The sequence below is a fragment of the Lolium perenne genome, chromosome 4 (genome assembly GCF_019359855.2).
Source record: "Lolium perenne isolate Kyuss_39 chromosome 4, Kyuss_2.0, whole genome shotgun sequence".
Classification (NCBI taxonomy): domain Eukaryota; kingdom Viridiplantae; phylum Streptophyta; class Magnoliopsida; order Poales; family Poaceae; genus Lolium; species Lolium perenne.
This window is the reverse complement of record NC_067247.2, coordinates 18,855,664-18,877,763: the sequence shown is the minus strand read 5'-3', so window position 1 is coordinate 18,877,763 and position 22,100 is coordinate 18,855,664. Positions and strand designations below refer to the sequence as shown.

The window sequence follows — 22,100 nt, the reverse complement described above, 5'->3', positions numbered from 1 at the left end:
TCCAATTCGTTAAAGAGGACCCTCTTTTCATCCATGATCGCAGAAATCGAGGAGGCGTCTTGGTAACTGTACAAGAGTAGCGGTCGTTTCTCGAAACAGAACCACGCAGAAGTGGGATGGGCCCAACAGGTCGTGTCCTGTCAGTCAGAATCGCAGCAGTGATTGCGTCATCAGTGACGTCGTGAAGCCCGCCGAAGGCATCCGAAGAGAAACGAAAAGCATCGGGTGGTCAACTTGAATCTACGCACGGATCGCGAGCATCCGCACCTAGACTCGAGGGCTACTCCCATCGGGAGCGCTGGACGCGCACCCGATAAAACGTGAACTCGAAGATATTACTGTGAAGAAATATTTGAAGAAAAGGATGGAATGCTTAGCTCGAGTCTGCACCCGGTCACAAGCGCCCGTGCCCAGACTCGGGGGCTACTCCCATCGGGAGCGCTGGACGCGCACCCGATAAAACTTTTTTGCACTCCAGGATCATGCCCGGGGACTTGATTCTGTGTAGGGTGACGTTGTTTTGCCATCGGCAGTTAACCAGCAAAAGCTGGGGGCGTTACTCAATATCCTTTGCATGTTCAAACCTTACTAAAGGTACAAGCCCCGGTACAAATGTATCGGATGGCCTATGGAGACTTGCGAAAAACTTCGGCAGAAGAAGACGTTTGAGTGGCACAACTTGAGTCTACGCACGGATTGCAAGCATCCGTACCTAGACTCGGGGGCTACTCCCATCGGGAGCGCTGGACGCGCACCCGATAGAAGAAGACACCGCAGCTACAAGACGGACAAGAACAATCAAGGGAGAAGAACATTCGATGGAGGCACGCTTCAGTCTCTACCCGAAACATCTTCGGCTAGACACTCGGGGACTACTGACGTGGGCATTACCCTTCGGGTAACTGGCATTGCCCTATCCTGTGCGGCCCAACTGGAGGCCCATCAAGACATCCGATGGGAAGGTGGGCCACTGCGACGGTGCTGGAGAAGACTCCTTGAAGAACAAGGCAGAGAGGAGCCGAACAAGGAAAGCTTAGCGCTAGGTCTTTTGTAAACCTAGTCGTACCCGGATAGATCTCTCGGGACATGGCCTCCTATATAAAGGCTAGGAGAGGGACTGCCGAGGGGGGATCGATCTTAGCAACTTTAGCCGCCACAAGTTTAGAGCTAGGTAGCAGCAGCGCTTAGCCTCTCGACGAGACCACAGCCGAAACCTTCGGCACCCCATTGTAACCCATTACTTTCGTAATCAAGATCAGACAGGCAGGACGTAAGGGTTTTACCTCATCGAGGGCCCCGAACCTGGGTAAATCGCTCTCCCCGCTTGTCTGTTAACCGATGTCTCGTATCAGCCTACAGGATTCCATCAACCCTAAGCCCCAATCGGAGGGCATTGCCGAGGAGTACCCTCGACAGGTGTCTTAGGGATAATGTTCCCCCACGTGTCTATCGACATAAAGGACATGTCGAGGTTTTGAACCAGATTCTCCCTATCTGCCTCAGGTATATTCTGCATCCGCGATCTTGCCCTATTTCGAGCTGCTCTGTGACTATCTCCCGGAGTGCCAGATTATCGACTCAACTCCGCCCTTCTCCTGCTTGACGCGGAAGCCGCTTCCTGCCTCCTATCCAACTCGTTTTTTTTGTTTCTCGAGCTCCCGCCTGATACGTGCAAGTCTATATTGATATGCTTGTAACTCCTCAGGTGTCGCCGTTACAGTCATTGGTTCTGTGCCATCAATGGCTCTCGCAACTCTATCCCATACTGCCTGCGGAAATTGTATCATCTGCCGCACTCCAGGCCCAACATATTTTGTTCCTAAACCTCGAGTGAGGTCTGCAGGGTCGACATACGGATTTCCCGCATCGTCGAAGTTCTCTGACGTCTCCTCCTGTGGGCGACTTGTTTCTCCAATGGCGTAGATCTGATGATATTTTGGATTCTGAACTTTGTCAGGTTTGGTGACACCATCATAGAGAGTGGTCAAGACCTTCCCCACAACATTGGATCTGTCGATGAAGTTGAAGCTGTCTATGTTGCTCGGGTCATTGCTTATATCGGAGTCCGCAGATGACTCGAAAGACATGTCGCTGAAGATCTTGGCGAGTTTTTCTCTTGCCACAGTACTGATGAAGCGTGGCGACGAAGTTTCCTCGTCGCCTGACTCGATTGACGATGCAGAACTCAAAAAATTGGGATCGACCGCTGATAATCCCGACGAGATCGGAATTTCGAGACGATACGCTCCTTCTTTCTCGACGCGGAAGTGGAACTTTCCGAACGTCATCTTCATGGGCTCCTCCAGATACGCATATGCATCCAAACGGGAGGGCGGGTGAGGAACAAAATCAATTAGACCAGTTTCGATCTGTTTACCTCTATCCATCGCGTTGCTTGCAGTTGACGAAGTCGACGATCTTGAACATGCCATCGAGATCAGATCCTTAACACCTCCAATTCCCACAGACGGCGCCAATTGACAAGGGATTAACTTATCAATGCCTACGGATTGTAGACTAGGGTTTTAGCGGAAGTAGAGGGCAAGTAGATCTCGAAGGTTTCAGCCGAAAAGTACTCGACGATGTGAAAACTAGGGTTGCGTGAGACAATGAATCGATCCTCTCTTTGTCCCTCGACTCCCCCTTATATAGGAGGTGGAGTCGAGGGATTCACAATACACAGGTTACAGAGTCCGGGAAGGTTTCTAACTCATCCCGTAAGATTACAAGTATGTTTTTCGTAATACAACTCTAGCTTTCCTTAATACTAACTTGGGCTTCCGAATCTTCATATTCATCGAGTCGCGGGCCTTCAGTAAACCCCGGGTACCATCTTCGGCAGGCCCATTGGGGATGCCTATGTCACAGAGGACCAGGGTAAGTCCAAACAATCCAACTGCACTACCTTGCAGCCATCAGGCAAGTTCATCGCTTGCTCATGTCAATTTGAGTATTTTTACCAAATTACTTGCAAAGTACTATACTTATCACTACTGCATTAAAAGCAAAGTATTATTTTCACAACTATGAATATGACTATGTGGTGGGTAATGGAACCATGGTATAAGTGTGGTGGAGGTTCCATTGCAATGGGTTTATATCCATCTAGGATTAACAACAAATGCCGTCCAGTGATTCTTGTGCCGTAATACCCGTGTTAACCATAAGATCTGGAGTGGAGCAGAGTAGTCAGTTGTGTTTCTTCCTTTCACACATCAAAGGATGCGCTTACCGTAGCAGTTGTGTCCCGAGGGAACAACCGGATGGGTGGGGAACCTTTAAGTCCTCACGGTAATGTGGTGTATGATGGGTTGCAGAAGACCGGCGAAGGTACCGAGGTTGGATGATACCCAATGGGGTATGCTGACCGACGGGGGTATTAGTCGAGGTCGAAACAGACCGGCGAGGACCCAAGGTCGAAACTGTAACAAGGGTAGGTGTGCGGGGTCGCGGAGAAATGCAATGATTGGCTAAGACCTTATACCGGGCCTCACACCACGGAAGTGTGGACAGGAAAGCTGGCCGGTTGGCACCAAGGTTAAGATCTCTTATGGGTAAAGCAACACACCTATGCAGAGTGTATCAAATCGTAGCTTGTCACTCCTTGTTCCGGGTTTTGGAACTGCGAACGCGGCCGGAAAGGAACTCCATGAAGTTCTAGACACCCGGTGAAGGCTGACGGACATAGCTCTTCAGAATAAAAGCAACCTTTTGAAGAAATACTTACAATAACCTGCATTGGCCTACGACTTTCTGGTCTAGTGCTGTAGTTAGTGCATAAAACACATCTTTCCTATAATGAACTTGTTGAGTACGCTCGTACTCATCCCTCTTATAATCCCCTGCTTAGATTGCCTGAATCACTTAGAGGAAGCCAATGAAGGAGTGGAAGGAGCAGATGAGATCTGCTATGAAGAACCAGATCTATCCGGAGGGGTAGAAGGGGTGGACTACCTTATCTTCTACGGAACGGAGGAGGTTCCAGAAGGGAACAATGCTTAGGCACCGCAAGTAGCAGTAGTCGAGCAGTACCGAACTCTATAGTATTTAGCTGCTCGAATAGTAATGGTACTTCGTCTATTACTACCTATAGTTCATAGGTTAAGTAAGATTCATCTAGAACTACCCAGTTATCCTCTCTGGACCCATGAGGAGCTCCAATGTGATGTACATATGTGGCTTGTAATATTATGTGAGTAAAATAAAGACCAGCTATGTTTTTCTGTTGTATCACTCTAAGGGATGTAATATTTGCGGAATGGTACTTCGCACATGTTATGTCAACGACTGGCATACTACAACATGCAGTGGTATGCAGGGTCACCACAGTATCGAACGTCAGCCCTTTAACTATCACATTCGTCCTGTGATCCACATCCCGCTTGGAAATTGACCTAGCTCCAAGAAGTAAACTTTTTCCACCATCAACCACGACCCCATCCGCAAGACTAACATCTCGGTACAATGTTATCCGAATATCCCGTCCAGTTACCTTCTTGAAGATGTCGGATCTTTCGGCTTCTTTAGCCATCAACCCATCCTCATCAAGATCTTCATCGGGACCATCATCATCCGAGTCTGAGGCGTAACATCGGGAATAAGGAATGGAGTGGTCCATGTCCTCTTGCGTCCAAATCACCAACATTGTTTTCATTGATCTCAAAATCAATGTCACCATGCTCATGCTTGTCATACTCCTTCTCCAACGGTTCATCTTGGGTCATGGGAGGTTCGGTGGCTTCTTCTTGGCTCATGGGTGGTGGACTCCTAGCATCAATCGGGAAGGCGGTGGTTAAGGTCAAGCTATAAATTAGCATCAACCGTCTTGGTCGCAAACTGTAAGGGTATATTGCCCCTATATGTGGTTTTGGTGATTAATGACAACCTCTATGGACTAATCGTGCAGGCTCTGCCCCGGAATGAACGCGTTCTGATTAGCGCTAATCAGCCGTCCGAGCTTAGGCGCCAACCGAAGCGAGAGCATCTTCGTGAACACCTTGGCGATCAGGTGAATCAGGCTGATGGGCCGGTAATCGCCGAGAGAGCTCGCGTCGGCGCGTTTCGAGAGCAAGGTCAACAGCGCTTGGTTGAGGTGGTGGAAACCACGGCCACGAAGCTCGAAGAGTTGCTGGAAGACGTCGACGATGTCGTGCTTGACGATGCTCCAACACGCACGGAGGAATTCCGCGGTGAATCCGTCCGGGCCGGGGGCTTTGTGCGCCGGCAGCTGCTTCACCGTCTCCCAAATCTCATCCGCCGAGAAGGGCGCGACCAGGTCGTCCAGGTCGGCATCCGGCGCAATGAGGTGCTCCAGGTTGAGCGTGTGCTCGCGCATAGCAGCCGTGCCCAGCATGTCATCGAAGTGCGCGAACGCAGCCTCCGCCATATCAGCCTGCCCCATGAGCAGAGAGTCGCCATGTTGCAGCGCGCTGATCATGTTCTTCTGTCGTGCCTCAGAATCGCACCGGCAGTGGAAGAACGCTGTGTTCGCGTCCCCGTCTTTCAGCCAAGTGATTCTGGAGCGCTGCCGGGCAATGGCTCGCTCCTGCGAGGCAAATTCCAGGTACGCGACTTTGAGCTGCTTGTGTAGCCAGGACTCGTGCGGAGACAGCACCCTATCCTCTTGCGCCGCGTCGAATTTGAGAATCAGCTCCCGGCCGATCGCGAGCTTGAGCTTGACGCCGCCCACGGACTTGGCGCTCCAACTCGTTAGAGCACGTGTGGTGGCTTGCAACCGCAGCGTTAGCCGACGGAACAGGTCAGGATCATGCACATATGACCAAGCCGTCGCCACTGTCTCGTGGAATCCATCCAGCTGCATCCAGAACTCCTCGAACCGGAACCGGCGGCGCGCGAGTGGGAGCGGAGCGCAGTTGAGCAACAACGGGTAGTGGTCAGAGACCACAGAGGCCATGCACCGGAGGTGGCAGTCGGCGTGGGAATCCTCCCAATCGGTGGTGCAGAAGAACCGGTCCAGAAGCACCAACGTAGGCGGTGTTTGGCCGTTCGACCACGTGTACCTGCGCCCATTTAGGTATAGCTCTTTGAGCGCAAGGTCGTTGAGAAGACGTCGGAATATGGCCATCATCCGCCGGTTCAGGTTGTCGTTGCTCTTATCCTCGTTGAGGTATATGAGGTTGAAATCACCACATAGCAACCAAGGTCCGGGGCACTCCGCACGCACGTCGCGAAGCTCGCGCAAGAACGCAATTTTGTCAGCGTCGCTTTGCGGCCCGTAGACGATCGTGATCCACCAGGCAGGGGAGTCACGAGTCGTGGCCACCCTCGCGGAGAGCGTGTACGTGGAGAACTCGGGGTCAGTGATAGTCACAACCTGGCTCTTCCAAGCGAGCAGGATCCCACCACGCGTGCCAAGGGCTGGCAAGTACACATACTCGTCGAATTCAGGTCCCAATGTCTCAAGCACAACCGACGAGCAAATCAACTCCATCTTTGTTTCTTGGAAACATACAATCGTGGCGCCAGAAGAGTCGATCAGCGTGCGAATAGCTAGGCGACGGACTCGCGCGTTCAACCCATGCACGTTCCAACAAATAATCCTAAGACCGTGCTCCATAAGCAAAGGGGTCGACATGAGAGGTAGCGCAACGACGCTAAACCCCAGCGGGGCTGCCCGACGGCAGCACATTGATCGCGGGCGCGTCGACGTTCTGTGGCAACTCGCGGTCAACCAGCGCGGCGACGGTAGCGAGGACAGAAAACGGGATCGGCACGGCGAAGAGGCCATCGTAAGCTTTGAGCTCAGCGGCGGTGATCTTCTGGTTGGCTCCGATGATCCCCAGGGTGCGAAGGAGTTGGACCTGGGCGCGTCGTTCCGCAGTGGGTGGCGCTGCGTTCTTAGCGCGAGCAGATGTCGCAGACCTGCCCCGGCGCGGCGAGAAGTTCAGCGGCGGCCTCCGTGAGCGTCGAACAGGGGTAGGGAGGGCGGTGGTGAGGTTTTTGGTGGCCTCAGCGAGAAATTCCCCCAAGGTCCAGGAGCGGGGTGTGGCACGGCCACGGCGGCGCAGCGTGATCGGCGGAGTTGCGAAACGAGATGGGTTGCGGGCCGTGGATGGCACCGCACTGGGCAGTGGCTGGCCGGGTGTTGGACTTGGCTTTCCGCGTGGTGCACTGGGGCATACATGGGCCGTGGGCCGCTGTAGAATCATCCTCGGAGGAGTAACCGTTGCATCTGCGTCTGCTACGTCGGTGGCGGGAAAACTCGTGCTGTTTGAGGTGCACAACCCTCATGCGTCAGCGGCGACTGGTCAGCAGAAGCAGCCAAGTGGGTGGCGGGTGCCGTGGTGGGGGTAGCATCGCCAGGAGCCGGTAGACGATCCATCCCAGGACCAACGTCATCCTCTCCCAGCATGGAATCAGGCACTTCGCTGTCACAGAGCTCTACGGCCGTTGTGGCACTCCGATCCCCATTCTCGATCGGGGAGGTTGCAGAGGGAAAGGAGTGGCCGCAACTTTTGTATCGAGCGCTAGGTGACGGGGACTGTCCCTGATCCTCTCTCGTGGGCGGGGGACCAGACGTGGATGTCGATTGGCCATTGGCCAACACAGCAGAGGCAGATCCTGTCGGGGAGGGGACCGAGAGATCCACAGCTTGACCGGTCCCATCTATGCCCTGGCCACCACTTTGCCTCTCCCTTCTTTTTCCCTCTTTGGCTCTACGACCAGGGTGGCGTGGCCCACGCTGACCAGGACATGGGTCCAGCGATCTCAGCTTGTCAGGACCCGGGCGGGAGCGGCAGCCGTGGCCCCAGCCGCCATCGACGGTGACCCCATCGGTGCGTAGGGTGTGGGAAGCGCCCGTCCAACCGGCGGAGTCGACCGCCATGCCGTCGGCACGCCCGTCCTGGGCGGAGCCAGAGCAGCTTCTCTTGCGTCCGCGGCCGCGGTGCCGCTGGCGACCATGAGGCGTCGAGTCATTGCCGTGGTCGGCCCCATCACGGCCGCCATTAGCATCGTCATCGCCGGCCGTGGGATGGACAGGTGGTGTGGCGGCGTCTGCGTCGATGGGGTCGGCACGCCGGATGGCGATGGGGTACTTTAGCGTCCTCAGGGTCGGCGGGTCGGTGTGCTGCCTCGCAGGGATGAGCTCGACAATCTCCAGAACAGCACGGCGACGGATGCAACGCGGGTCGCTGGTGCGCGCCGTCAGTCGGAAGGTGGCGAGGTCGGCGCGCGAGCGCGTGCGGGGGTGGAGCTGCTCGATCCAACATCCATTCCCGAGGATATATCAGCCGTGGAGATGTGCCAGGCCTGGGCTGGGATGCCGCGGAGTTCAAGCTCGACGCGGTGATCCAACCTTCCCAGGTCGGCGTGGGCGAGCTTGCACTAGGGGCGGAGCAGGAGGGAGAAGCTAGGGTCGCTGACGAAGTGCTCGCCGGACACGCGGTCGGAGGCGGCCTTGGAGTGGAAGAGGATAAGGAAATCCTCGGGGCGGTGCAACATGACGGAGAACTCGCCGACGACCAACTCGAAGGAGGCACAGAGCAGCGCTTCCACTTGGTCGACGGAGACCTCCGGCCTGGTGCCCGTGATGGTCGCCACGAACGCACGCTGGAGCATCCTCTCTGATTCCTCGATCTCGACCGAGCGGGAGATTATGACTCGAACCGGATCGTCGGGGTCGGTGGAGGGCGCAGCGGCGGCGCCAGGGGGAGCGTGTGTAGGCGACGCGTGTGTTGTTGGCGGCGGCGGCGGGGGTGGGTTGCGCGCAGCTGGACGCGCGTCGGCCGTCCTGGGGACGCTGCCCTGGACCATCAGCCTTGCGCGAGCGCGGTCGTGGGCGCGCTGCTCCGGTGTGCAGCCGCGAGTGCCGTGGCCTGAAAGGAGGCACCTGCGGCAGCGAATCTCGTTCGGGCAGTCGCGCACGGAGTGGCCGGCCTCGAGGCAGCGGAAGCAGAGCCCTGCCTCCACCGCGCGCTGCGCTGCCGGGCTCCAACGCGGCCAGGGCCGGGCGGCGGCGCTGGTGGTTCTTGCGCCGGGGCTGCTCCCAACCATCGCATCTGGTCCACGCGGCGCGTTGTTGGAGGCGCGGTGAACTTCGAGTGAGGTCCGGGCGCGCGGCGGTGGTGGCGGCGGCGGCGGGGTCTGGCGGGCCTCGGCCGTCGTGGCAGCCGCGGGCTGCGGCGGCACCATCGGGGTGGGGGTGGGGGCGCGCGGTGGGGAGCGAGCCACGTCGCTGCAGGAGCGGGAGGCGGAGCTCGAGGAGGCGCCATCGGATCCGTGCCAGCGGTTGCTGCGCCGGTGGTGGCGGTCGCCGTTGCTCCCGTCGGAGGAGGGCATGGCGCCGGCGGAGTTAGGAGGGTGGAGGGCAGGAGAGGTTACCGGTAGGGGCTCGTCGGCGGCGGCGGGGCTAGAGGTGGGAGGGTGGGGCTAGGAGCGGGCACATCTTCACCCAACCAAGTCTCCCTCTCGATGTGGGAGGGTCCTACTATAGTACAAAAGCTCTTTTATCTAGAGATTCATATCCTCATGCTGGAAAGGGAAGAAAACTGCATATTAGGGTAGAATAGGCAGCATTAGCCCTAATGCTCAGACACAACTATGTCAAACAGGAAGGCCGAACATGTTTTATATGATAGAATAACTATAACTAATGTTCCCAAGAGGTCTCTGTCAAATATCATCTTAATGCTGACTAGCCAGTGGATAGTCCCTGCTCTATTTATTTGTCCAGTACCGGGCTGTTTGGCTCCAAATTCTGCTAAAGATTATAAGAATGGCACACAATTCCACTGTGATTTCTTGTTTTTTCTTCATTTTGTTGCTGTTATAGTGTCGGATGTATAAGGTTTGCTTCTGAAGTAATTATCACCAAGTTGCACTAGTAAATTCTTATGTCTCTGAACTCCAGTTAACCTCTATGCTGTCCTTTTCTTTCTGCTCAGCGAATGCACTGCTCGAAGAACTTCAATGCCTAGTGGAAGATGCCTATGCCGCTACACTAACAGCCAATCTTAGTGCTACAAAAGTTTCGGACTATAGTGTTGCTGATAACAAGATGAACCATGAGTATCACTTCATTGAGGTAGAGCATTTTCATCAGACGAGGAGCTGCTGTTTGCACTGATGACTGCGCCAAGTAACATTCTTCCATGTCGCAGGAAAAGGAGGAGCAGCCTGCAGATCAACTTGACCGCGATTCATCGCTCGTTATGGTGATGATCCTCGTCCATAACATGCTGAAGCTTGACTATACAATGCAGGTAAATCCGCATCTGTCCATCCATTTGCGGATTCCTGTTTGTTTGCTCCCGTGCTTTCGACTTGAATTACCGTGTCCCAAATACGGAAAGGAAAATACGGACTGATTTCATCCACTTTTTTTTTTGTTGACTGTTCCTGCAGGAAAGGATTGTCAGGTCACTGTCCCTTAAATCATCATCCGCGGAGGTCGAGGGCTACTGCCTTATGTGGGATCTGCGTCCCAACGTCGATGGCGACTTGATGAATCTCGCGTGGAAATCGTGCCCATAAAAACCCTTGGGCCCCTGGTTGTTGGTAGATCATGCCCAGCAACTTCTACAAGCTGGATAGCCGCGTCATGATTATTGTAGCATGGAGGACTCCAGGAAGATCTGTAATATGACATACTACAATTTCTATGGGGGGAATACCTAGTTTGAATATATCTTTTTTTTTATCTGGGCTACGGCGGGCTTACGCCAGCCTAAACAATTACTACCTCCATCCCAAGGCTTAAGGCCTATATTTTTTTTCAGAAAGTCAAACTAGGTCAAGTTTGACCAAGTTTTTATCAAAAATCATTAAAATGTGAAATACAAAATTAATATTATTGAAATATATTTTCATGTGCTATCTTCAAAATATCATATTTATTGATAGATTATTGTGCAAATTTGGTCAAACTTTACTTGCTTTGACTTTTTCAAAAAAAAAAATTAAACCTCTCCACAAGGAGCGAAAACAGGGGAACATTACATCAGTTTTAGAGGACAGAGGGAAAGAGGGGAGGAGAGAGTTAGGGGGGGTTGTAGCTGTTACACCAATAATTCAGAGCGTGTGTAGAGGGGGGAGTGTTACAACGGTGAGCCCATACCTTGATATCCTTAATGCAGTGGCGGGAGACAAGCGCTAGGCGGTCTTCAGTAGTTCCATTGAAGGCGAGGGCGTTTCGTCTTTTCCAGATGCCCCAAGCGATGACGGTGTTGACCGTAGCTTCTTCATAGAGGCTTAAGAGCAGCAAGTGGTTGATGTCTTCGTCTTCAGGGCATGAGAGGCAGGTGGCGGAGGGGGAGAGGTTATGCCAGAACCGTCACTCATTGGTTGGGAGACGCCAGCGCCTAGCAAGCCAACAGAAAACTTTACACTGTGGTCTGCTCATCAGTCTGCAGACGCATGAAAGAATTGACATAGAAACTTTTGTTTGACAATTTTTTTGTTTGTGAGGCGGCCATCGCGAAAGTCCGGATTGTCGTTGAGCCCCAAGGAGCTAAGTTCAGAGGTAAGGGCACGGAGCTCGATCACAGCCGCCAGCGAGAGTTGCGGACCAAGGGTTGCATGGAGGCCGGAGCGAAAGATGGTGGCAACGTTGACCCGGGGACGGGTAGAGTGGGATAAGAGGCAGGGGAAGCCAATATGTAAGGGGGTAGGACCGAGCCAAAGGCATCGAGCCCTCCGACGATATATTTCCAAATGGAGGTGTCAAGATAGTGTCCGTCCCTCATGTCCCGAGAATCGGTCCAGCCATACATCCGGCGGAACCAGCAGGCCCAGGGGGCAACGGAGTCAGAGTAGAGCTGGGTTAGGAACTTGACGTTGGCGAGGAGCGCCGAGTTTTGGGCTGGTGAATATATCTTTTCAGTGGGCGGAACAATGGGAAGCTCACATTGAGTATAATCCTCATTTTTCATCGTCTGATCTGATATGGATCGCGTGAGTTTTGGTTTTATTTCCACACGTTAAGTAGTTCGACTTTGGTTTTCTGCATCGCCATCTCGGCGATGCAGATGCCACAAGACGAACCTGTGCCATTACTACATGAAAAATACTGTACGTGATAATGTACTCCCTCTGGAAAAGAAAGCTTTCAGAAGTTGTTGATTCTTCAGACTGGTAGGGAAGCGCCCTTGCCGTCTCCGACAGAACTCCAAATCTCTCTCTTTCTCTCTGCGCGGGCGGGCGGGCGGGCGGCGATGGAGAGCCCGTCTTCGGCGGCGTCGCAGGTGGACTTCTACGGCTTCCTCGACCGGATGCGCCGCCCCGCCGCCGCCGGCCTCTTCCGCTCCATCAAGAGGTCAGTCAGCCACCCCACCCGCCGTTCCCCCAACGAATTCGCACACTGCTTACTTGGATCAACGATCATGGCCTCATACGGATCTAACCGAGCTCACCCTAACGCGCGCAGCTTTCTCGCCTCCCTCTCGCTCGACGAGCCCAGGACGACGGCGCCAGGGTCCAGGCCTTCTACGCGGCGATGGAGGCGGCCTTCAGGGAGCACCCCCTCTGGGCCAACGCCACCCACCAGGAAATCGACCACGCGCTCGAGGTCTCGACCCCTGCTGAATTTCCTTTCTGTTTTGGGTGATGTTGAATTGAACGCCCTCTGCTTTGCCAAACACTAACAGGGCCTCGAGAAGTACGTCATGACCAAGCTCTTCGACCGCACCTTCGCGGCGTCGCCGGAGGACGCGGCCGCCGACGCGGAGGTCTCGGAGAGGATCGGCCTCCTGCAGCGGTTCGTCAGGCCTCAACACTTGGACATACCCAAGGCCCTGCACAACGAAGCCTTCTAGACATCTTGCAGAATATATGGTAGACCTGATTGAAGCTAGTTAATTGTTACTCAGTTCCAGATTCTCGTGTTACCCTGCTCATGCTTTTTCTTTGAATTACATAGTACAATGTCACTGTTTTGTATCGTGCGATATCCAGCTAGTTCATCAACATCTATAGTTCTCTGGTACTCCACGTTAATTTGAACTTTCCAGTGTCTTTGAACCTTGAGCAAAGCTAACTCTGACCTCACGTTCCACTCTAGCTCGCAGTTAAAGAGTTACAGAAGATCAATTTCTTCAAATCGCCACGGGATAAGCTTCTATGTGTTATGAGCTGTTGCCAAGTCATCAACAACTTGCTGCTAAACGTGTCGATGTCAAATGACCGGACACCATCTGGGGCTGATGAGTTTCTTCCCATTCTCATTTATATTACTATAAAGGCAAGTTTCTCTTTCTACAATGTTTTTATTCTTGCTCAGTTCCCATTAAGATTTGTAGCAGTGAACCAAAAATGGTATTCTTTAGATTTCTCTGTTTAGGATTTGTAGTTAGGGTTGAGAATCAGAAGAAGTCTTCAGTCTTCGCCTCTTCATTAATATTATGTTTGTTGTTGCTAAAATGAGAAGCACTGCTTATAAAATGTAATGTGATCCTTGTTGATGCCTATTTTCACCTCTTTGGTAAATATTATTGTAAGTGACCAGGCTTGCTGGCTCATTGTCCTTTCGTAGTATTGAAGGATTCGTTGGTAATTGTTGGCGTCGCCACTAGGTTCATTTTTTCTCTGAATTTTAATTGACCAGATGGCAGGAGATAAACATTGAGTCTTCAGTTCAATTTAGTCATCTCTATAAACTGTGAAAAAGAGTACCTTCAGTTCCCAATTTAGTTATGTTCGCATTGTGAAATGAACTTGTCGTGATCTTACAGTGCAATAAAATTGCATAATCTGTTTTCATTGGTGCTGTTTGTTGTCACTTGAAGTTATTTTCCCCTTTTCTTAGCCATTATCAATTATAATTTCAGTTTTGCCTTCCTTGGATTTCACCAATATATATGAGAGTCTGTAGGGACTAGGGACTAGGGAGGATATAAGTTCATACCAATATGTCTTCATGTCTTTGTGGTACTTTGTTTTATCCACCTTAGGAAGAACATGAACCTATTGGTTTTCATGTTTTTTACTAAATTGAGTACATTTGACAAACTACCTGAATAACTAATGCAGGCCAATCCTCCTCATCTGCACTCAAATCTGAAGTTTGTTCAGCTTTTTAGAAGAGAAACTAAGCTTGTTTCTGAAGTGGAATACTATCTCACAAACCTCATTTCAGCAAAGATGTTTATAGTTAATGTTGATGGCCGCTCGCTATCCATGGAAGAGAATGAGTTTCAGATCCATATGGAAACTGCAAAACTAGGTACTCAAATATGTGCTGCAAGCCTTAGCAGTCCGCAAGGGTCGGCTACATCTACGAGGGGTCTACCAACGCAAACTGATACAGAAGGTCCGTTGTTAACACTTTCTGCTTATTTGAAACAGTTTGGCTTAGTATAAGTTTTTATTCAGGCATATAAGGTTTCCCCTCTGCATAATGTCGTTTCTTCTGGTCGTATGTACTCCCTCCGTCCCCAAATAGGTAGCATATAAATTTGGTCAAAAAGTCAATACTTGCTAAGTTTGATCAAATATAGAAGGGAATATCAACAATACAATACTGAATAAATATACTGGATCTATTGATATTGGTTTGGTATTGTAGATCTTAATTATTTAGTATATGTAATTGGTCAAACTTAAAAAGTGTTGACTTTTTGACCCAATTTGGGGATGGAGGGAGTAAGAACCAATGTACCTACTCCAGCGTATATGCTCAGTGGCTGTAAATGAACTTTTTTCCTGAAACTATATTATATCTCTAGATTTCTTTTTAGTGGTTGTCATACTCTTCATCCGCTTGACAATTTAGGTCCAGTTTTGCTTGCTTTTGCTGTATAATCACAATCTTTCAGTTTAGCAGGTTCCAGATTCCCTTTCATGGACTCGGAAACTGAAAGTTTGACTGCAGCAGAACTCAAGCAGCTGCATGGGCTCTACAGGCAAGTAGTGACCAGATACACATCGCTGTCTAAAGCTTTAAGGAAGTTATCCATAGACGAGGATCAACTCCTTGCATCAGTAGATGATGATTCCTGAGCTGATGCGAAGATGCTGGCCAGAGACGGTATCGGTTGCTTTACAAAACTGCCTCCATATCCACATCACTCACACCCGCGCGATGTTGTAAAACACATGCACAAAGTTTTCCATCAGCTGGAAGAATACGTACGAGGTTTGATGCCATGCTTGCTTGTGCTAGTGCAATCAATGCACCCAAGGATGGGCTACAGGTATGACCGTAAATAGACTTCAGAGACTAAGCTACATGTTTGTTCCTTTGCGAGCTGCCTAATGGGTAGCCTTTTGCAACATCTCTGCAGACTGGATGTTCTTCTCGTCATACCTTCAGAATAGGCATTGGGTGTTGCATCTAGCAGCTACCTGTCGTATCCGTTTGAAGTTCTCCGCGCTAAAAGATACGCGCTCTGCCTCGGTGCGCCTGGCTGCAGCATCGGAAGTGAAACCTCCTAGTTACCTATGCCTCCGGTCTGCTCATGTTTCGGGTTGGTGATTCCCCAAATAAGCATCTGTCAAAGTTCTCCTCATCGGCGCTGCACTCAGCTGCAGACTTTTTTTTAAACAGAAGGCCTCATGGCCCGGCTTTATAAATAAAGCCCTCCTGGCAACGGTACATCATAGTTATACAGATTACGCACACACAACACGCCCATGGCGTCACAAGTTCGACCCTCCCAAGTCCAGAAGACACACTAAACACCGGATACAAAGCCGATCGGAGCTACACAGAGGAGGACTCAACCAAACTAGGTAGGAGCTGAAGCAAGTCCTTGGTCGAGTCGCCGCACGGGTCCTCCGCTACTCAGCCCGTAGTCGCGCGTAGAGTCTCCTGACGTCGTCCACCGCCGCGTCCAGCATCGCCCGGTCCTTCGTCCGACTCGTAACCCTCCAGGACTGCATATGAATGAGCATGTGATAAAAAACATCAGCTGGGTTCCCGATCATCTTTCCTTCAAAGATTAGCTTGTTGCGCGTGTTCCACAGAGTCCAGCACATGGCTGAAAACGTGAACCAAACTAGCCTACGAAGGGGGCCGTATAGGCCCTGGGCGATTGCAATGAACTCCCCCGGCCCCGTGGGGTTCCAGTCGCAGTGGAGGAGTTCCCTAACCCCAGCCCACATGAGTTTGGCGATGGGACAGGAGAAGAAGATGTGGTTGCAATCTTCAATCTCCTGACAAAGAGCGCACCTCCCATCCGAGGGTCCGTGGCGTTTGGCAACTTGCTCGGCGGAGGGCAGCCTTCCACGGATTAGTTGCCAAAGAAACACGCGGATCTTAGGGGGAACCCTGGTGCGCCAAGCTTCTTTGAAACAAGTGACCGTCGCTCCCTGCGTCAGTGCAAGATAAACCGAACTGGTGGTGTAGGCCCCTGAAGCGTCAAGAGACCAAGACACCTTGTCCTCCTCCAGGCCCGGTTGCCAACCCATGGCTTCCCGTCGTAGGTTGTCCCATTCAACCGTTTCCACCATCCCAAATTGCCGCCGAAACGTTACTCCCCATTCCCCAGGGTGCCCATCCGGTGGTCTGGCATCGAACACCGAAATCAACGGATCCGTGCAGCAACTGAACAGGTGCGGGAACCTGGCCATAAAAGGACCCCTCCCGGTCCACCAGTCCAGCCAGAACCTAGTGCGCCTCCCATTGCGCGCCACGTGTTTGGCTCCCAACTTGAAGTACCATTTAATCTTCTGAATGAAGTTCCAAAATTGGGAGCCTCTGGTAGGGACCGTATCGTCGAAGAGGTCCCTTCCCCCTAGATACTTTGCACGGATAATGTCCGCCCATAGACCGTCCGCGTCTTGGTACAGTTTCCAAATCCACTTGAGCATCAAAGCGATGTTCATGAGTTTGGTGTTGAGGATTCCCAATCCTCCAAAAACTTTAGGTTTACACACAGTAGCCCAGTCTACCATGTGATACTTGCGTTTGTTGCCTACTCCTTCCCAAAAGAAGCGAGCCCTCGGTTTGTCCATGGCCTTATGGGTGCTGTCGAAAAGCATGTAAAGACTCATGGCAAACTGCGGGAGGCTGGACAGGCAAGAGTTGGTCAACTCCAACCTACCTGCCGAAGCCAAGAACAGCCCCTGCCATGGGTCAACCCTGTGCCCGATCTTTTCTGGCAAGAAGTTCCAGTCCGCTACCCTTAGCGCTTTATCACTAATAGGTAGGCCCAAATATTTGATGGGGAATTCCCCCCGCTTGCAATTAAGCATGTGGGCCACCTGGTGTTGAAGTTCCAGTGGGACCCCGGTCACCACCACTTCGCTCTTATCGAAGTTGATCTTCAGCCCTGACATATTCTCAAAACACAACAGGATAACCTTGAGGTTCGCAATCCCTGCGCCTGTTGGCCTGATCAGAACCAAAGTATCATCGGTGTATTGTAGATGTGTCACCCCCCCCAGGGATGAGATGCGGGACCACCCCCTCAATATGCCCCGCCAGGTTAGCCTTAGCCAGGATGGCCGCTAGCCCGTCTACAATGAAGTCGAACAAGATCGGGGAGAGTGGGCCCCCCTGGCGAACGCCCCTAGCGTTCCGAAAGTACGGTCCAATTTCCCCGTTCACATTGATCGCCGTTTGGCCCCCTTTGACCAACTGCATAAGGCGATGAACCACACGTGCCGAGAAGCCCTTCCATAAGAGAATCTCCTGCAGGAAGTCCCAGCTGACCCTATCATAGGCCTTCTCGAAGTCCAGCTTGAGAAGCAAGCCCTCTTGCTTTCCCACTCTGAGTTCATGTGCAATCTCGTGGAGAGCCAGAGCGCCCTCGTGCAAACATCTCCCTTTGATGAAAGCCGATTGGCTCCGGTCCACCGTCCTATGCGCTAGCGGTGCTAATCTAATCGCGTACGCTTTAGCCACAAATTTGAAAATGACATTGATCAAAGCGATAGGCCTAAACTGCGTGATCCGCTCCGCCCCCTTAACCTTGGGAATTAGAGAGATAATCCCAAAGTTAAGCCGGGCGATGTCGACCCTCCCTAGGGCGAAATCATTCAACAGCTGAAGGATGGGTTCTCGCAGGATTCCCCAGAATCGTTTGAAGAACAGTACCGGTAGCTCGTCCGGTCCCGGCGCAGAGTCCGGCTTCATACTAGCCAGGACCTCGTCAAGCTCCTCAGCGGTGAATGTGACTTCTACGCCCCAATTTTCCTCCTCCGAAATCTTCTGATCATCTCCCCATAGATCAGTGCCTAGGGCAAAGACCCGCTCTTCCCCTTTGGCACCCATCAAGCCCTGATAGAACTGATAAATGTGTTCCATGAGGGCTCGCGGCTCCTCCACCTCACCCACCTCGGTGATGAGCCGGGGAATAGAACACTTGCGCTTGCGGCCATTCGCAATCGCGTGGAAGTAAGCGGTGCAAGAGTCGCCTTTCAGGGTCCACTGAGTCCTAGTCCGTTGGCGCCAATATTCCTCGTCCACCCGGTCCAGTGCCACGAGTTGGTCCTCAAGGAAGTAGCGGAGGCCCCACCCCTCCTCATCCAAACCGTTGGCATCAGCCACCCGATCTAGATCTTCCACCTGGCGCAGAAGGTTCGTACGGAAGTCCCTCTTCTCTTTACCCAAGTTGGCCCCCCACCCTTTGAGGAATTGCCTGGAGTTCCGCGAGACATATTGCCACGTCTCCACCGAGCAACGGTGCGGCCCGTGGTCAAAGATGAAACAGCGGATTTTCTCCGTCAGAAGGTCCCCAAACCCCGGCACCCCGAGCCACCAAGTCTGGAAAAAGAACCTCGACTGGCAGATTGGTGCATCTTCGCCGCTGCTCAACAGCAGAGGGGAGTGGTCTGACCCCACCCTTGTGATCGTTGTGAGTGAGCAAAGCGGAAACGCAGCCTCCCAAATAGGCGAAACTAGAACCCGATCTAGTACATTGAACCGCACCCTGGACCAAGAGATATTGGCGTTGCTCTTGTCGCTCGCTGCGCGGATCAAGTTGAAGTCACCCCCCAACCACTACCGGGTAGGGGGCCGCCGCTACGGCCTGGGTGAGTTCCCCCAAGAACTCATCAGATCGACGGTGATCAGCCGGCCCATAGACCAAGAAGAAGCACCATTTCAGTTTGTTACTACGTTGGTAGATCGAGGCACTGATGAAGAAGTTCCCCTTCTGCCATTGCCCGACCTCGAAGCAATCGTCCCGAAAGCCCAAGAGCATGCCCCCCGAGTGCCCCTGTGCGGGGACCCAGCTCCACCCGAACTGGCCCCCCATCTCCAAGCTGCGAAGCTCGGCCGCGGAGAAGTCCGCCCTAATCGTTTCTTGGAGAGCCACAATGTCAACCCGGTGCTGCCTAAGGTAGGATTTGAGCTGTCCACGCCTCCCAGGCTCCCCAAACCCCCTAATGCTATAGATGAGGGCTCTCATAAGCGAGTTTCGATCGTCACCCCGCGCCCCTTGCGCACCGTTAACCGGGGACGGCGCACCCGTGCGCGCGCCCGTAGGTCGCGAATGGTCAAGTCCTCGTCCGACGACTCCTGGCCGGTCACGTCCGAGGCCTCCGGTGTGGTACCCACACCTCCACCTAGAGCCGCATCCTCCCTGGATGTCTCACCCTGGTCGGTGGCCTCCCTAGCCTGCCGATCCAGCGTAGCCTGTGCCTTGCGCGCCGCTAGCGCCGCAAGGGAAGCCTGAGCAAGCTCCTTCGCCCTGATCAACTGAAGGGCCTCCTGTGGAGAGCCCTTGCTAGGGGCAAACACAATGGCGCTGTCCAACACGACAGCCGAAATGTGTGTATCGGGGAGGGATGGGAGAAGGGAAAAGTCAGCGTCCGTACCTGTCACCGGCGGAAGCTCCAGGTTCTTCGTCGCCGCCATGTTCTGCGCCTTCTTCATCATGGTTGTCGCCGCCGCACCCGCCGTCCTCGAGCTCTTCCGCACCGGCGTCGCCGGCACCGCCGTCTTCTTGGTCGCCTTGGCCGGCCCCTTCACCGAGACCGGCACCACCTTGGTCCGCTTGCCCTGCACCAGGGAGACCGCCGCCGTCACCTCTCCATGAAGGTCAAACGTAGGTCCAGGCCCCTGGCACGCCTCCGCTCCTGCCGCCACCACCGAGGTGACCGGCGCATCGACCACAATGTCCGTCGAGGTCCAGGTCGGACTCGCCGGCTCGATCGTGGGGCTGCTCCTCAGCCACGAGCCCACCACGTCCGTGACCTGGGACGCCGTCTCTCCGGAGACAATGGAGACCTCCTCCGTGCCCGTGGCTGGTAGGGAAGGGGGCAGCCCTCCGCCCTCCTTCCCCAGGACGGCCTCGTCGTCCACCTCCGCGAGGATGGCAAAGCGGCCCAGGCCGGCCAGCCTCGGGAAGGTCTTGATGTTGGACCCGTACTGATCCGCCACCTTGCCCAGCTGCGGAGCGCTCCTCGAGCCCCCAATCCCAGCAAGCTGAGCAGAACCCGGACCCCCTCCTTGCTTGTCGGAGCCCTTAGCTTTCTCCTTGTCGCTCCCGCGCCTGCGGTGCTGGTTCCGGGCCTCACCATCAGTGCTCCTCTACTCAGACTCCAGATCTTCGCCGTCATCATCGACCCTCGGTGCCGGCGGACGAGGTGGGCCACTCGAGCCTCCAGCACCCGTCGCCCCAGCTCCGCATGGATCCCCACGGTGAACGGCTCTCCGTTGACACAGAGCTGCACCGTCCCCTTCACCCTCTCAGGGTACCTGCACTGAAACCGCATCCTCACCGGCTCCGTCTTCCACTTCTTGATGGACAGTTCATCCACCTCCATCGGACGCCCTACCATCGTCATCGCCGCCATGAGCCTGTCCTTGACCATCAGGCTCCCAGGCAGGCCGGTGATCTGTACCCAAACCGATGGGAAGGCCGGACCCGGCCGAGGGCTCACGAACGCCTCTCGGATGTCGACATCGCACTTGCTGAGAGGCAGGTAAATCTTGCCGCGCCTGGTGCTCATCCTGAGCGTCTCCCTCGACGGAAACCTGACGCAGAACTCCGTGTCCGACACCCTCGTCACCTGCCAGTCCCACAGGTCGTCAAGGAGGCTCTTGAGCTCGTCCGACAGCTGCAGCGCCGTGAGGGGAGCCGAGGTGAAGTGGATCACCGCCTCGAACTGCACCTCTTCCACCGGAGCTTGGAGCGGCTCCACCTCGATGTTAAAGAAGCCCCCGCCCGTGATGGCGTGGCCGTAGGATTGCAGCAGCAGCGGCCGGATGCGCGTGGGACAGCCCGCCGAGACATGGCCGGTCTTGCTGCAAAGGATGCAGACCGGGTCGTTGACACAATCCGCCTGGAAGTGCCCCTCCTGCCCGCAGCGGAAGCATTCGCCGCCCACCGGTCCGGTCACCGACCCACCGGCAGCCTTGGCCTTTCCCTTGGCCTTCGGTTGGGGTGGCGCTCCCTGCACCACACCCTTGAGCTTGCCGGTCTGGGCACCGCCGCCACGCGCAGGCCCTTGTTGCCCGCGGCCACGTTGACCCTCCAGTTGCTGGCCCCGCCGGTCCTCCCCCTGCCGGCCTCCATCCCGGCGGCCGTTGGGGTTGTTGTAGGGGCCCTCCTGCCCGTTGCCGTCGTGGTAGCGGCCACCCCCCTGACCCTGCCGGCCCCTGCCATAGCCGTCGTGGTCGAGGCGCCCGCCACCGTCGTCACGCCCACCGTAGAAATCGGAGCGGCCACCGCCGTCCGCGCGTCCTCCACCGTCGGAGCGCCCGCCGCCGTCGGAGCGGCCACCACCGTATCCGTCATTGGCGTTGCCTGAGTTGTTGTTTCCGTACCTCCCGCCATTCGAGCTGGAACCACGTCCCTGGTTGTCGGAGCGGAAGTCCCCGCCGCCCTGCTCGTCAAACCGCCGCTTCCGTCCATCGCCGCCCGCACCGCCATAGCCTCCGCTTCCGCTGCCTCCTCCGCCGCCCCCACCCGCCATCGCCACCACCTCCGCAAAGGATCGAGTGAGAGGGGAAGGATCTGGGATTCGAACTAAGGTGCGAAAGGGGAGAGGGATGCCGCGCCGCACTTGCTCGTCTGGTCTGGCAGGGAACCCTAGGTCGGGGTCCTTGCAACCTTTTGGTAGCCAGAGCCAGCGCCGGAGCTGGGCCTGGGTCTGGTCCACCGAAGCCACCCGCAGCCCAGCAGGCGGGGGAGCCACTTCCCCTCTGTCCCCACTCCCAAGTGGAGGGCCCAGCAGAAGGAAAGGCTGGTCCA

At 54.3% G+C, this 22,100-nt stretch overlaps 1 protein-coding gene and 1 pseudogene across 1 annotated transcript; both read left to right on the top strand.

Annotated features, from left to right (window-relative positions):
- Positions 1 to 3,121: 3,121 nt before the first annotated feature.
- On the top strand, positions 3,122 to 10,523 carry LOC127323705 (uncharacterized). The gene is made up of 3 exons (XM_051351826.2): positions 3,122 to 3,145; positions 10,122 to 10,223; positions 10,366 to 10,523. The coding sequence occupies exons 1-3, from the start codon at positions 3,122 to 3,124 to the stop codon at positions 10,492 to 10,494; spliced, it is 255 nt and encodes an 84-aa protein (XP_051207786.1). The 3' UTR covers positions 10,495 to 10,523.
- A 1,557-nt stretch (positions 10,524 to 12,080) lies between these two features.
- LOC127323696 (vacuolar protein sorting-associated protein 9A-like) lies at positions 12,081 to 15,464 on the top strand (annotated as a pseudogene).
- Positions 15,465 to 22,100: the final 6,636 nt, after the last annotated feature.

Excerpts from the sequence above, each read along its gene's own strand:
- LOC127323705 (XM_051351826.2), top strand. The coding sequence starts at position 3,122 with ATGCCGTCCAGTGATTCTTGTGCC. Across the intron at positions 3,146-10,121 it reads CGTCCAGTGATTCTTGTGCC|GAAAAGGAGGAGCAGCCTGC; the intron begins GTAATACCCGTG and ends TCCATGTCGCAG. Across the intron at positions 10,224-10,365 it reads AGCTTGACTATACAATGCAG|GAAAGGATTGTCAGGTCACT; the intron begins GTAAATCCGCAT and ends CTGTTCCTGCAG.